This window comes from Carassius auratus, chromosome 22 (assembly GCF_003368295.1).
Source record: "Carassius auratus strain Wakin chromosome 22, ASM336829v1, whole genome shotgun sequence".
In the NCBI taxonomy this organism is placed as follows: domain Eukaryota; kingdom Metazoa; phylum Chordata; class Actinopteri; order Cypriniformes; family Cyprinidae; genus Carassius; species Carassius auratus.
This window is the reverse complement of record NC_039264.1, coordinates 28,677,329-28,693,810: the sequence shown is the minus strand read 5'-3', so window position 1 is coordinate 28,693,810 and position 16,482 is coordinate 28,677,329. Positions and strand designations below refer to the sequence as shown.

Below are 16,482 nucleotides of genomic sequence, written 5' to 3'. Positions count from 1 at the left end.
TAATAAATTTGAATAACAGGAGAAAAGTACAATTGAAAATGCATAACAGAAATATGGCCAAAAATATATCAAGAATTAGCCTGAAGTGATGAATTTCCTGAATGTATTACATATAGTAGTTTGATCCAGTTTATTTATACATTTAAAAGTTCATTTATTTTCTTTTAATCAATAATATTGCATTTTACTCTTTGCCCCCTGGTGTCTGCAAGACCTTTAGGACATTTATTCAGTTATTCTAATATTTTAGTGTTTTCTCCGTCGATTTACAAATGCATTTCAGTTCAAAATATGCAAGTAACTTAATGTGATTCCTTTTATTTACTGATAGACTCTTAAAACCACAACTGAATAAATAAATAAATAAATAAATAAATAAATAAATAATGTATTGGTTATGTATTAACTCTCATTCCCTGAAAGATGGGACGAGAGCTGCCTCCACAACCATGGGGAAGACACAAGGCGACAGGGACAGACAGAAGGGGAGGACTTTGTACTGATTTTCTCAACCCTCAAAAGCAAAGTGGAGAAACTGCCTGTGTCGAGGGAGAATCAAGACATGAAAGTATGCATCCTTCAGGACGATCGATGCAAACCAATCTTGTGGATAAATGCATCAAAATATATGTTTCTGTGTTAATATCCTGAACGGAAGCTATTGAAGGGCCTGGTTCAGAATGCGCAGGTCCATAATTGGAGGGACAGGCTCTATCACGTCCTTTGCCAGCAGGATTGTGATTTCTGCTCACAAGATGGGAGGATCTTTGTTAAGCACAGAAGTGAACTGGATGCTCCTGAACGTGGGAGGATGCAAGATAACTTAATCACCAAGTCTGATGGTTCTCTTGTTGCACTTTCACACTGCCAGTGATGACCCAGTATATGTGCGTGCTTTCACACACAACCCCTTGAAGATCCCGTAACGACACGTGACATCAGCGCGTGACGTGTAATGTACGAGTCGAAAATGATAGGCACGTTATACTTTAACTGAAGCAAGCAAACGATCTCGGCGTCAGCGCGGAAAGTGAGGAACTAACTGATCTCTGCTTCATTACAGTTTGCACATATGTTTTCGTCGCGAACGTTGATCTTCCTTCAAAACAGCCGGTAAAAGAGTCGCGCGATAACGCGCGTCATCACTTCGACACGGAATTAGATCTGGCTTTTGTTCACACAGCGCTCTTCCCGGGTCGAACCCCGCAATGTTACTAGGTCCCCGACCCGGGTTCAATGCGGTAATCAATCCCGGGACGTGGTTGCTTTCACACAGAAGGCGATCCGTCAATGTTGCGGAAATATTGCGTGTCCGACTTGCAGTGTGAAAGGGGCTTAAGTGGGATCTGAGTAAGTGGTGCGACTCTTATCTGGCTCCACAATTAGGCAGGAAGCATGTGAGAAGGCATAGCATCCAAAGGAGGCAAAGGGAGAAGGGGATGAGAGTGCTGAGGCTGAGACTCGCACACTGTCATCCTTGCCTTGTTGAGACCTGGAGAAAGGGGGTAACTGGTCCTTTATTGAATGTTTGGGTACAAACCATAAAGCAGGATCCAGAGTCTCCAGGTCAACAATTTCAGGGACACTGCTTGCCCTTGTGCTTTACGGGCCTGGCCGGGTCAGAGATGAGCTTAATCACCTCCCAGCAAAATTCAGCCAGGGAGATTGGAGAGTCCAAGAAGTGGTGCTTATCTGACTCCCTCATATCTGCCAGGGTAAGCCAAAGTTGGCATTCCTGGACCACCAAAGCACAAACCGTATGACCCAGAGACCATGCCGTGACTTTCATTCCCATAGGGCAAGGTCCATTGCAGTGCGCAGTTCCTGCATCACACCTAGGTCAGAAATACCCTTGTACAGCTACTTTAGCGCCTTGTCCTGGTAGACCTCCAGGAGGGCCATGGCGTGCAGGGCAGAGGTGGCCTGTCCAGCAGCTCTGTAAGCCTTGGCTGGCGGTGACACTTTGTGGGTCAAGCTACATCGCATTATTGCGCCCGACTGGGGAGATCTCCACATACCCCTAGCTGCCCCACCGTTGAGGGTAGTGAGGACGGAGGAGGCACTAGCTCTGTTTTGGGCAGAAAAAGTTGGCCTCCAGGACCTAGTTACCTCCTCATACACTTCCAAGTATAATTTAACCAGTGGTTGCTGCCAGCATTCCCCACTGGGACCCCTAGGAACCAATATTCCAGACTTGAGCATTATTCAGGAGATGGAGGGAATATCCATGGCAACTCAACCACAACCCCCCCCCCCACACACCCCACCCTCATGGCCCGGGGAAGCATACCAGTCAGCTCTGGATCTGTTTCGGGTAATGTTGCTCTCCCAGAAGGAGGTAATGCAGCCTAGCTCGTCCCCTGATGCACACCAGAGGGTATGATGAGCTGAAGGAGTGAAAGGCCCGTGGAGACTCACTCGGCAGGGAAGCCCTCACTTTTATCCTCAGATCACCCTGGCCATGAGCCGAAGTAGCCCTCCTTTGGGAGGAGGAACTAGAATGGGGCATGGGGAGGGGGACTCTTTTAGTAATTATATTTTAGTTATTTGCTCTTTTAGAAACACTCTTTTAGAATTATGTGATGGTTATGCAGACAAAAACACAATCACACACTGATCTACATCTGACTCACTGCTGAAATGTTACATAGACACAATATATTTAGAAATACATTTTCTTACCAGTGTATTTCTTTCATAGAACGTTGGCTCATGGATCATAATGACTCGATTGATCTCATCTTCACAAATCTGAACTGTTTGAACAGCAGTGATGGATTAAAACTCATATGTATGAATAATGGACACAACTCAACGTATTGATTGTTATTTACAATGTGTTATTTTAGGGCTTTCAAAGATGGATCAATAATGCACACAATGCCATGATGAAGAACTAAACTAAAAATACAAAAAACGTTTAATTAACATAATCATGACATTATTTATTTTCAGCCACTACTAGCAGAGTGAAACAGTAAAAACGCACAACATGGATAAAGATAATAACCGATAACCACATATTATTTAGGAACTAAATCATTCTACATTCATGAATTATATGAAATTGCATACTGTTACATTCAGAAATTACATTCAACTAATTTCAGCTGATTAAAATCAGTACAATATATATATATATATATATATATATATATATATATATATATATATATATATATATATATATATATGGCATCAATACTTCTATGAAGAACCTTAAACATACATAAAACATTTAAAATTTAGAAAAAAGAAAAAGTCAGAAAAAAGTTATTTAGATTTTTAAAATGCTATTGGAAATGGAAAAAATAGGACCAAAAATAGTTATTCTGTGGCATCACTAAAAAAAAAAAACACCCTTTTGGAACATTTATTTTTAAGCGAGTAGATAACACTTGCCTTCTTGATCAGTTTTTCGACATTTCCAGCAGATGTAGAAGATCCCATATCCAGCGACAATCAACAGAGATTCAGCAATAGCAACAAAGATCAACATTGTCGAAGAATCTGAGTCTGGGGGATAAAAAGGGAAGTTAAAAAATAAAAGTTATTGAATCTGATCTACAAAAATGCCGAGTGACTTTTATACAGTCTGTCACCTCAAACTATAAAGCTAGAATATGTGAATGTCAGGACAAATGCTACTCACAGTAGACAGAAACATTAAATGTTTTTGAATACAGTTTTGCTCCCCTTATCTGTTGTTCATAGAGTCCAGCGTGTTGAGTTGTGATGTTTGTGATGGTCAGAGATAAGGTTTGAGGATCCACCTTCACTCTGTCTCTGAATCTCCCATCAGGAACATCAAATGTTGAAACGTTTCGTTTCTCACTGATTTTAACTATGAGATACTTTTCAGCTCCAAATTTCCATGTTATGTCTTCATCTTCATGTAATTCATTTACATTAGTTTTTAAAGTGACAGAATCTCCCTCCATCACTGACACTGTCTGGATTTCATTTGTTTCTGCACCAAACAAACCTGATGAACATGAAGAGGTTTTGTCAAAGATTAAAGCTCCTGTTGGTTTAAAAAACCTAAAATCATTTACATTGACAGCAGCAGCAGAGATGCAAAATGAACAAGGATGTATATACTGTAATTTGTTTTAAAATCATCTGGTGTGGAGAAAAATCAATGTGTAAAGTTGTGCTAAATATTTTCAATACTTAGTAAATAAGTCACCCGTGTCAGTATAAAACCAACCAACTTTTAGTTTTTTTTTTTATTGACGGTTTTATAACTGTCTCTCATGTTCTCAGGGCCACTGCGCATTTAGACTAATGATTTCCATGACATTTGTAGATATTTATGATGACTGCAGAAATATTTTATATATCTTGAAATAGAGCTCATAATAATTATTTATTTGGTATAGACAGTAGTAGATTAATATAGTCTAATTCCTAAAAACAGCAGTAGCTCAGAAACTATAACAACAACAACCAATTTTAATTATTTTATAACTTACCAGTCAGACTCCAGCAGCACAAACAGAACAAAACAAACATGTGAAACATTTTCTTCAGTGGTTCAGTGTCTGATCTAATAAAACCTCTGCTAAAAACACTCAAGCTGATGTGACTCCTCCCCTGACACAGTTTGACCCTCCTAGTTTACACACTGCATTTGCATATGATGTGATGTTATATGTATTTAGGTTCTTTAGGCTGATTAAATTATTATTATTTTTTTTTATTTATTGGTACTGAGCTGCAAAATAATGTTTTGAGAATAAGAGAGAATAAGTAGGCTATGTTATAGTCTGGAGCCCTGTTTCTAAAAAAGATGTGAGATCAAGAACAGTTCCTCTTAAAAAAACTTTTGCTACCTCTTGCTAGAGCTCGAAACAACTCCTGACACAAGCACAGTTTATCTACAGGGTCACAGTATGAATATACATATATACACACACACATACACACACACACACATAATATTTCACAGAAACCTAAGATATTGCAGTAATATTATTTGATTCGAGTGAATTTTTCATCTGTCTGATTAAGTATTTTGTTGGAAAACTGTTTTGTCTAAAGCAGAAGTCAAATGGTTTTTAAATGAACAAGAATGGAAAAATGCCTTCAGCTGCTTTCACACAGAAACACAAAAACATTCATCAAACACAATTGTCCAGAAGTAGACACTTTCTCATGGACTAGATGTCTTTCCACCCAACAGGTGGAACCAGAATACTGTGCAGATGTACATAACTGAGACGAAGGCAAATTCTTTTTAGGGGATCATTTCAACCATCAGTCTTTTAAGTATCACACGTGGTGATTCTCACCAGTCCTTAAACTCAACCCAAGACTCAGAGTTTGAGGCTGTTGCAGGAGATTCCTAGTAAAAGCATGCAGTGACACTGATATGATAGAAAAACACCGAAGAAGACTGGAGGTCATTTTCTCATGACAACAGGTGCATAGTCCACATGATCACCCTTTTTAACATGCTAAAAAAAAAAAAAAAAAAAACATATTTTTACTTACTGAAAGTTGAAGTCTGTACTGTTAATAGAAGGTTTAAAGATGCTTTAGTAGGCAGAGTAACATAAATTAGGAATAATGTGTCTTACCGATTTCTGTGCATTTCTTTTGTGGAATATCGGATCAATGTAAGTGATCTCTTCTGTACGAGTCTGAACTGTTTTGACAACAATAATAAATGCATTAAAACAACACAACACAAACTTAACTAGATCTGGTTCTTTGCGATATCTTATTATTAAGGCTATCAAAGTTAATGCATTAAAGTATGTAATTAAATATTTAATGTTGAATTACTTTTGACATCATTAACATGTTTAATTTCAAAGGGTAGAAAGCAAAAGATCCAACACTCACTGCAAAATCACTCTCCAAAGCCAAACCTTCAACTGAATGTAATTTAAAGCAACACTGCCTCATTTCTCATTCACAGGTGAGAAAACATTACAGTATAAAGCACATAAAATTCAAATTTCTGATTCAGTATATACTAGCGTAATGGAACATGCTGATGATGTATCATGTCTGCACGAACAGGGTGCGTTGAGGTATCCAAATGCTTATGTTCACAGGCAGGTAGGACAGACTATCGAAATCCTTGGATGTGATTGGACAAACATTTTATGATCCTATACCTTTCACAGATGGTATACATTCAAATAAATACATTCAGGTCACTTAGTGCAGTGATTGCTACAGGATGGGATCATTTTCAACCAGCATAACAAAAAAAGTTTTTGAACCAGATCACCCATCCTACATCTTTAACATAGTATCTCTTTATCATTAAACGTAAATGTTATTTATTTATGTTTTACCTAACAGATTTAATTCAATTCAGATTATGAAAATCTCTCTCACACATACTGTACGAAAACACATTCACTCACAGATAAACACATAAACACATAGAGAAAAGTTTCAGCGCTGCTCTACAGCTGACTTGTACTGTAGATACAATATTTTGTAAAAAGCTATGTTATTCAGCTAACACTTACCTTTTTGATTAGTTTTTCTGCGTTTCCAGCAGAACATCCCGACTGCAGCTACAATCAACAGAGATCCAGCAATACAGATCCGAAATATCAGAGATCCAAAACCTGTAATAATAATCATTAATGTGTGAATGTGCAGTTTGATCTTCGCCAACAGAGATATTAGTTAAATAATCAGTTCTTCTGTACCTGAACATGTGTGACATAGTTTGCTGATGTCCAGATGTGTGGTCTGGTTTGTGATGGGATTGTTGATCACACAGCTGTAGCTGTTTTTCTCCTGATATTCCACCTCCAGAGGTAGAGAGAGACTGATGCTGAGATCAGACACACTGATGCTGGACAATAAACTGTTTCCTTTGTACCAGGAGAGAGTCACATGACCCACATTCACCACTGAACACAACAGTGAACAATTCTGCTGTGATGAAGAAGATGATGTACAGTCCCTTCTCGTGACAGGAACAGGCAGATGAGCTAAAACATGAAAGAAAAAACAGAAATATGGATAAATCTAAACAAGTTTATTTTCATGGTGTTGAGCGAAGTTTTATAGTATCTGTCACCTAAAACTTTAAAACAAGAATATGTGAATGGCAGAACAAATTATCTCAACTCACGATAAACAGAAACACTGAATGTTTTTGATGACAGTCTCGCTCCCCTTATCTGTTGTTCATAGAGTCCAGCGTGTTGAGTTGTGATGTTTGTGATGGTCAGAGATCCAGTTTGTCTGTTCAGCTTCACTCTGTCTCTGAATCTCCCATCATCAACATCAAATGTTGAAAATGATTGTTTCTCATCATTGATTTTAACTATGAGAGACTTTTCAGCTCCATATTTCCATACTATTTCATCATCTTCATGTAATTCAGTAACGTTAGTTTTTAAAGTGACAGAATCTCCCTCCATCACTGACACTGACTGGATTTCATTTGTTTCTGCACCAAACACACCTGATGAACATGAAGAGGTTTTGTCACAGGTTAATGCTCTTGTTAGTTTACAAATCCTGAAATAATTTACATGTGAAATGAAGAATATTCTCAAAAGCATCAGAGACACTAAATGTACAGGGATATTCCATTAAAAAATAATAATAATAAAATAAAAGTAAATTAATGTCCAAAGTACATAGTTTGTTGTGCTGAATATTTTCAATACTTTGCAATGGAGACACGTGGATCAATATATAAAAGTTTTTGACTTTTGTAGATATTTATTATGACTGTACTGCAATTATTTAAAACATGTAATTCTTTCAAAATAGATAGATTAAAAAAAAAAAAAAAGGTCTAATGTTTGAAAGCAACTCAGTGGACATTTTGACTTTCTGAGTCACCATGCAGAACATAAACAAACACATCTACATTAACTGTTGAGATTTCCGTAGTTTTTTTTTTTTAAGAATTTTATTTCTGTGTATTTTTCCAGCCCTGAAAACGTCAAATGTTAAATTCTAAAAAAAAATAAAAAAAAATAAAAAAAAAATAAATAAAAACTTAAATCAATGTAAACAGATTTCATAGTAATGATTTATTTGGTACAGATGAAAATAATCTAATTCTTAAAAACAGCAGTAGCTCAGAAACAATAACAACAAATTGTAATTGTTTTAAACCTTACCAGTCAGACTCCAGCAGCACAAACAGAACAAAACAAACATGTGAGACATTTTCTTCAGTGGTTCAGTGTCTGATCTAATAAAACCTCTGCTAAAAACACTCAAGCTGATGTGACTCCTCCCCTGACACAGTTTGACCCTCCTAGTTTACACACTGCATTTGCATATGATATGATGTTATATGTATTTTACCTGCTTTAATGGATAAAAATCTTCTTTATTTTTTAATCATTTAATATACTTTAGTAAGGTAGTTGCCTGATGTGTTAAATGACTAAAAGAAGAAAAATATTGTGATAGCTGTGGATGAACTACATTTCAAGGTCAAAACTGAATAAAAAAATATTGTGATTTTTAAATAGTTTGTGTATTTTTATTGAGTTCTTAATGTTAGTGTATGAAAACAACAACGACAACAAGAACAAATTTAAAACAGTCTGCCATCTCAAACGATCAGTGTTACTAAGGTTCAGTTTCTGAGTATGACTGAAAGCTGCTGTTCTCTGTTCTTCAGAAATATGTTGGGCAGACATACATCTTTTAGGTGAGAGTACACATTCAGAGCTTGTAGTTGTAGGGGGTGGGAGGGGGGTTGTCACGCTTGTGTTCAAAACTGACCGAACACCTAAAATGTAAATTATTAAATTATTACTGTTTTGTGTTTCTGTAAAATGTGTATTTTGAGAGAATTGCCTTGTACTATTTAATATGTATACAATAGTTATGATCATTTTTCCCATAAAAAAAAAAACAGACTTCCCTTGTGGTTGATATAAGAGACCACTGATGTGTTTTCGGTGTGAACCAACACATGGTGATTAATAAGCATCGCTTACCTCAACAATGAGGGGCTATTTGGGTGATTCTCGTGGTAGTTTAGCAGTGCTCCTTTTTTCCAATAAGGGTCGCCTATGAGCGCGCTTCTCTGAGCTTGGAGTTGTTTTTTTCCCGAGAGCACTCCAGTATTATTTCCACAGATCGAGTTGATGACTCTTAAACATACTGTTTTAAGATGCACCATTCCATCTATGAGTGCCACAAAAGCCCCTCCTTAGAACAGTATTTGAAAATCCATGCTATGGTAAGTGTGCACGTGAAGTCTTTGCACACTTTCTGATATCCACACTGTGGTAAGTTCACACGCTTGTATGCTGCGTATTTTCTAAAATCATATATGGTGAGGGCTTTGCACGGTTGCCTCGTGCTCCTTCTTGAGTTGGAAAAAGCCCCATTCATCTTGGGCGCCACATCACCTAAATATCCTTGGATACCTATCTAAAGAGGGTGTTGCTACTAGAGATCTGTTGAGACAGCTCCTTCAGCAAGCTTATGCGAAAGCTAGCGGTAGCCCCTGTGTGACAAGCAAGCCTTTGAATAAAATGCTAGGTTCTTAGCCGTATTCCTTTAAAGGAATATTTCCTGATTCCAAGCCTTCAGCTTGACCCCTGACAGAGGCCCTTACATTTAAGTTGGGTATGTAGCTTAGGCCTTTGGCCATAAGGAGTACTGTCACAGACAGCCATCCAAACGTCCCAGGGGCAACTATCATGGAAATGGTAGAGTTACTTAGTGTTTACCATTCTGCCCTGCACTCCCCTCAGCATTGCGGCATGGGTATAATGTTTCTATAGCGACTCCTAGAGGATGCAGTTTGAAGTTCCCTTGAAAGGGAACATCTCAGGTTACAAATGTAACCATGGTTCCCTGAGTAGAGAACGAGACACTGCTTCCTCTAGCTCCCTGCCATGCTTCAGACGCAGGATTCAGACAAAGAAGTGAATGACGTGTTCTCTCAGTGCCTGTTTATAGTCGTGCTGGTAGTAACATCAGAGGCTGTCGCCGGCAAAAAAGTTGGTGTTTTTTTCAATGTATGCTTCAGACAGGGGTCACGGCGAGGTGTTCCCCATAGCGGCCCTTGAGGATGCAGTGTCTCCTTCCCTTCTCAGGGAACCAAGGTTAAATTCGTAACCTGAGACGTATCTACTGAAGTTCTGCCTATCACGATAAATATTGGTGACAAATCCCACTCCACATAATAAGCTAATGAGCAGTTTTTACAACTTTCAAATCGACTGATGCACAAAGTGACGAACATACAAATTTTGACCTACAGAGATCAATCTTATGAATTTTTTGGCCAAACTGTTCAGAGGTTCTAATCTATTTTTTTATTTTAACTTGATATTTCTTAACCACTAGGTGGCACTGTGCTGAAACTACTATATATATATATATATATATATATATATATATATATATATATATATATATATATATATATATATATTGTAACGATAAAATCTCCATACTCAACGGGAAGAAGGAGGCGGGAACCGGCACACAATCAAAACATAATTTTAATATTCAAAATAAACACAACAGCGCGTCAGCCCCTCACGGCGACTGACGCGCACATATAAAAGCAAAACATAAAATAATATCCCAGGCCTGGTCCTCTCTCGTCCTTCACGGTCGTCACTCCAGTTTTATATCCTTCCATCTCCTACGTGGGACTCGATACTGGCGGTGGGGCGCAGGTGTAGCTCATCTCCAATCACTACACCTGGCCTCACTCCTCGTTCCCACGCCTCTCGGCCCCGCCACACTCGCCACATATATATATATATATATATATATATATATATATATATATATATATATATATATATATATATATATATACTCCCAGGCCATGAGTGGTATGACGCTAAAGCGTTGAAGAAATATAGCCTCATGTCCATTTTGGCACAGTTTTTGTTAAATTTGTTGTTAATTTGTTAATTATCATTTCTGGGTGAGCTATCCCTTTAAGGTGGGCTCTTTTGGCCAGTAAACAAGCATTTAGCAAAACTTAATATTATTGTTTGAGACATGATAATTTATTTTTAACACTAGAAGGCGCTCCAAGCTGCGGTTTAGCACACTTACTATTTAGTGATTTTTATTTTTTGATGGCTCTTAATATGGACTTTTTCCTGCTGTCTGGAAGGAGTTTTAATATAGCATGATCGGTCATGTGACATTTAGTACTCAGAAGTCACGCTACATGCCAGCAAAGGCAAAGCAAAGACTATAGAATTAACAAGAAGTGTCACTCATATAGTTTTGAATGGGGAAAAATGCAATGCTCAAAATGGCTGCTCTATTGAAGGAAGCCCGACCCTCAAAGTAAAAGAGATAATCGGAAATCTGCAAAGTCACTGCAGTTGATGTTAGAAGCCCTGGTTGCTATAAAAACTGTCAGCATTCTGAGACATGCGATTAGGACTGTGCATGTGCACTGGCTGGTCTAGCCTGAAAAATAAGCTTTTTTAACACAGTTGGGCTAATAAGGAACAACATTAACGATGCAGTTGTCAGATTTCATTGGTGATTTCAAATATTAAATTTAATCCTAAGCTTGTTGAATAGTTTTGGAGAATATGATGTTTCCTCATTCAAAGAGATATGAGGTGTAATTGCATGTCTGAGAGGCGTTTCAAAAATGGCTGATGAGTGACATGACTTGTCTTAAATGGACTTTGGGTAAAGCAGTGTAACAACTGAAAGTGAGTAAAAATAACTTATGATGTTGAGAACAGTGTTTCTACTGAATTTTAATGTGTTTGTTTGGCGTTTTGCCTTTGTACATCAGCGTTGTTATGCCACTGAAAGTCTTGCTAGCATTTGTCATCCCCAAAACTGATGAAAATTCTATAATTTTTTGACCGCTGCATATGTGCATGATAACATTAATAAGGCAAAAAAGTGAATTGAACATTGAATTTATTCTTAAAATGGTTTCAAGGCATTGTCAAACAAAGAAAATGATCTTTATAAAAACAGGATGTGATATTGACAAGAATAGCTGTTCTACTAGCACTGCTAATTATGGAAATAAGTACTGAAACTTGCACTGGTATCAAGATATGAGTGTATAAGGTTATGGATATATATAGACATGCAGATTACCATTAATATAAATCTCAATATTAATACAACAGACTCAATCTCTAAGTTAGTCACAGGAGTTTCCTATTAAAAAAAAAAAAAAAAAAAAAAAAAAAACATTAAAGTTTGATTATCTTATCATGCTATCAGGCACATGGTCTACTTGATCCTCCTCTTCAACGCTCTGAAAAAAAGGTAGAACAAAAGATATAATTAAATATATATACTTACAATAAAAAAAAAGAAAAAAAAAATTCCCAGAAATATGGCCAATAATATATGAAGGATGAGTGAAAGTGAAAAAAAAAAAAAGTATATATATATATATATATATATATATATAATGAATGTATGCCATACAATAGTTCAATTCAGTTTATTTCTCCCTTTTATAAGTTGATTTATTGTCATTTGTTTTAAATAATTATATGATTGTACTTTTTTTCGTGCTGTTTGCAACACCTTTTTATTCAGTTATTCTATTATTGTAGTGTTGTCTCAGTAGCTTTATAAATGCACTCTAGATTAAATCAATAGACTCTAAAGCCACAATTGAAGACAAAAAAAAATAAACATAAAAAAGACTTACTCAAGAGGTCTTGTATGTCAGCAATTCACATTGAATAGTTTAATGGCTTCTTCTGGAATTACATTGAAGAAAGAGGATAAATATTACTCTTTATTTTACTATATGATAGATGATTACACAGACAAAAACACAAACACACACTGATCTACATCTGACTCACTTCTGAAATGATACAAAGACACACAACATAATTATAAATAAATAATCTTACCAATGTTTGTGCATTTCTTTGGCTCATTGCAACTTGATCGATCTCATCTTCACAAAGCTGAACTGTTTGATCAATAGTAATTGATTAAAACTCAGATGGATTAATTATAGACAAACTGAACTAGATTGTTCTTAACTACTGTGTTATTTTAGTGCTTTCAAAGTTTAATCACTAGTGCACATAATTAATTATATATATTTAATACAGAAATTTTAAAAAGTGCATTAACATATGTAGGACATTATTACTTTCAGCCCTGAGTTTAAACAGTGCTGTCTTCAAAATATTTTCTTTTGTGTTTTATAGAAAAAAAAAAAAAAAAAAAAAAAAAAAAAAAAAAAAAAAATATATATATATATATATATATATATATATATATATATATATATATATATATATATATATATATATATATATATATATATATATATAGATACATCTAATTTAAGCTTAATTTGTGCGTGCAGGTCACTGCAAAACCACTGACCACATACATTATTCAGGAGCTAAATGGTGTTATGTTCATGAATTATATTAAATTACAATGAGCAATCGTTTTATGATAAAAATTAATAAGTAACACTTGCATTCTGCATCTATTTTTCTACATTTCCAATGGATGTAGAAGATCCCAAATGCAGCGGCAAGCAACAGAGATCCAGCAGAAGCAACAGAGATCAACACTGTCAAAGAATCTGAGTCTGGAGGATGAAAAGTAAAGTAAAAAGAGAGACATTGATGTAAATTATTTAATCTGGTCTACAACAACAGATCGCGGTCAATGAATAAATGTCAATATCACCACTTCCATACCTGAACATGGTTGACAGAGTTGGCTGATGTCCAGATGTGTGGTCTGGTTTGTGATGGGATTGTTGATCACACAGCTGTAGCTGTTTTTCTCCTGATTTTCCACCTCCAGAGGTAGAGAGAGACTGATGCTGAGATCAGACACACTGATGCTGGACAATAAACTGTTTCCTTTGTACCAGGAGAGAGTCACATGACCCACATTCACCACTGAACACACCAGTGAACAGGATGATGATGATGAACAGTCTCTGGTAATGTTGGGAACAGGCAGACAATCTGCAAAACACAAGAGAATACACTGAAATATGGATATATTTACACAATTTTATTTTCATTTCAGTGGTTTGAATCAGCGTGTATAGAATCGTCACCTCAAACTATAAAACAAGACATCAAAAATTATCTCTATACTAACCATAGACAGAAACACTGAATGTTTTTGATTTGACACCAATTATGTCTAGTGTATAGAGTCCAGCGTGTTCAGTTGTGATGTCTGTGATTGTCAGAGATCCAGTTTGATGATCCACTTTCAGTCTGTCTCTGAATCTATCATCCGCACCATCATCATATGTGAGAATGGTTTGATTATTTCTGTTGATTTGAGCTATTAGAGAGTTTTTAACTCCAAATTTCCACAGTATGTCATCTTCACGTATTTCAGTAAGATCAGTGTTTAGAGTGGCAGAATCTCCCTCCATCACTGACACTGACTCACCAAACACACCTGGAGAATAAACAGATTTTACTCAGATACGAATGATTCAGATACTAAAACAGAGATCAGCTCAATAAATACATGTTTGTATCACTACTTCCATACCTGCACATGTGTGACAGAGTTGACTGATGTCCAGATGTGTGGTCTGGTTTGTGATGGGATTGTTGATCACACAGCTGTAGCTGTTTTTCTCCTGATATTCCACCTCCAGAGGTAGAGAGAGACTGATGCTGAGATCAGACACACTGATGCTGGACAATAAACTGTTTCCTTTGTACCAGGAGAGAGTCACATGACCCACATTCACCACTGAACACAACAATGAACAATTCTGCTGTGATGAAGATGATGATGATGATGATGATGATGATGAACAGTCTCTGGTAATGGTAGGAACAGGCAGACGAGCTGCAACACATGAGAGCTTTAACTGAAATATGGATAGATTTACAATTTTCTGTTGGGTGTGTAGAGTGAGTGTTTACACAATCCATAACCTCAAATTATATATATATAAAAAAAAGAATGTGTAAATAGACAGGATAAATTATCTCTACTCACCATAGACAGAAACACTGAATGTTTTAGATGACCATTTCACACCAGTTATGTATAGTTCATAGTCTCCAGCGTGTTGAGTTGTGATGTTTGTAATGGTCAGAGATCCAGTTTGATTGTCCAGCTTCAGTCTGTCTCTGAATCTCCCATCAAGAACATCATCATATGTGGAAAAGATTATTTTCTTTCGAGTGATGTCAGCTAAAAGAGAGTTGCCAGCACCAAATGTCCATAGTATCTCATCGTCTTCACGTATTTCAGTAACATTTGTGTTTAGAGAGACAGAATCTCCCTCCAACACTGACACTGACACTGACTCATTAAATGCACCTGGAGAATAAATATATTTTAATCTTATTAAGGTAATTACAGAGGTAGACCACTGCAATTCAAGAACAACATATTTTCCATTTACTTTTTTGACTGACTAGATCTTGCAGATGAAGAGAAATGCAATATATACTGCCTTTCTGAACTGCTAACATTAAAGAGAGACTGTTAATATCAAGCAGACAGAAAAAAAAAAAAAAAAAAAAAAACATCTTACAGATTGCCTGAAATATATTTATAGTGTCAAATAATGGAGTAAGATGGCAGCATAATTTATGAAACAGGACATATAACTAGGCTGGTTAAATAATTGCATGAGACCTAATCAGACCACTTTCTTCAAGTAATTAAAGTAACAAATACATTTTAAATTTACAGGGAAATACCTGAGTTATTTTAATTAATTAATTAATTTATTTATTTATTATTATTTTATTTATTTTTTTATTATTTTTAATAAGTAACACAGGTTACTTTGTTTTACCCATTTATTGACTGGCAGTTTCCCTGACCCCAAACTAAGAGAAATTGGGAGTATGTGCAGAGGAAGAGGCACTTCCTTCATCCTGAGGCTTATTCATTTGGCTCTTGTTATAAAAGGTCGTTTACAGTTGCCAAAAATATACATTTCATTAATTGTGGTTCACTTCCATGATTTAGTACAAATGTGTTCACATCAGAACAGGACTTTACCGGAGTGAGCATGGACCGTACACCGGACGACATTTTTTAAGTGGACTTGAGTACGGTTCGTTGGTGTGCACCCGAGTTTAACAAACAGCCAAACATACCGAACTCGGATGTCAAACGAACCTGGGTGTGCTACTCCCAGGGTGTTAAGGAGAGTAAGGGTGCTTTCACACTTGATTTGATTTCCTAGTCCAAAACCAGAGTTTGAGTGCTCCATCCTCACCCTGCCCCTGCGGACTGAGTTCATATACATTTTCTGGGTCCGAACCATGGTTCGATTGCATCATCAAGCCTGCAGCTGTTTACCACGTTGCTTAGAAATGATGAACCCTGATGTCAATCGAACCTGGGTGTGGGACAAAAGTGTGAAAGCACCCTAAAAGAGACATTCAAGTTATTGAGTCTGATTCAAGTTATCTCAATGAATAAATGTTAATATCACTCTCCGTACCTGAACATGGTTGACAGAGTTGACTGATGTCCAGATGTGTGGTCTGGTTGGCGATGGTATTGTTGATCACACAGCTG

At 36.6% G+C, this 16,482-nt stretch overlaps 1 protein-coding gene and 1 long non-coding RNA gene across 2 annotated transcripts; both read right to left on the bottom strand.

The window, feature by feature from the left end:
- Nucleotides 1–5,405: 5,405 nt before the first annotated feature.
- On the bottom strand, nt 5,406–14,483 carry LOC113040561 (natural killer cell receptor 2B4-like). The gene is made up of 5 exons (XM_026198866.1): nt 14,071–14,483; nt 6,678–6,965; nt 6,492–6,593; nt 5,583–5,650; nt 5,406–5,459 (listed from the first exon to the last, which is right to left on the bottom strand). The coding sequence occupies exons 1-5, from the start codon at nt 14,354–14,356 to the stop codon at nt 5,406–5,408; spliced, it is 798 nt and encodes a 265-aa protein (XP_026054651.1). The 5' UTR covers nt 14,357–14,483.
- Nucleotides 11,966–12,904, bottom strand: LOC113040262 (uncharacterized). The gene is made up of 3 exons (XR_003275167.1): nt 12,843–12,904; nt 12,632–12,683; nt 11,966–12,226 (listed from the first exon to the last, which is right to left on the bottom strand). It is a non-coding gene; the product is annotated as an uncharacterized LOC113040262 (long non-coding RNA).
- Nucleotides 14,484–16,482: the final 1,999 nt, after the last annotated feature.

Coding starts and splice junctions, on each gene's coding strand:
- LOC113040561 (XM_026198866.1), bottom strand. CDS start 14,356: ATGGAGGGAGATTCTGCCACTCTAAACACTGATCTTACTGAAATACGT. Junction 6,594..6,677: donor ACTATGTCACACATGTTCAG/GTACAGAAGAAC, acceptor TTATTATTACAG/GTTTTGGATCTCTGATATTT. Junction 5,651..6,491: donor CAGAAAAACTAATCAAAAAG/GTAAGTGTTAGC, acceptor TTGTCAAAACAG/TTCAGACTCGTACAGAAGAG.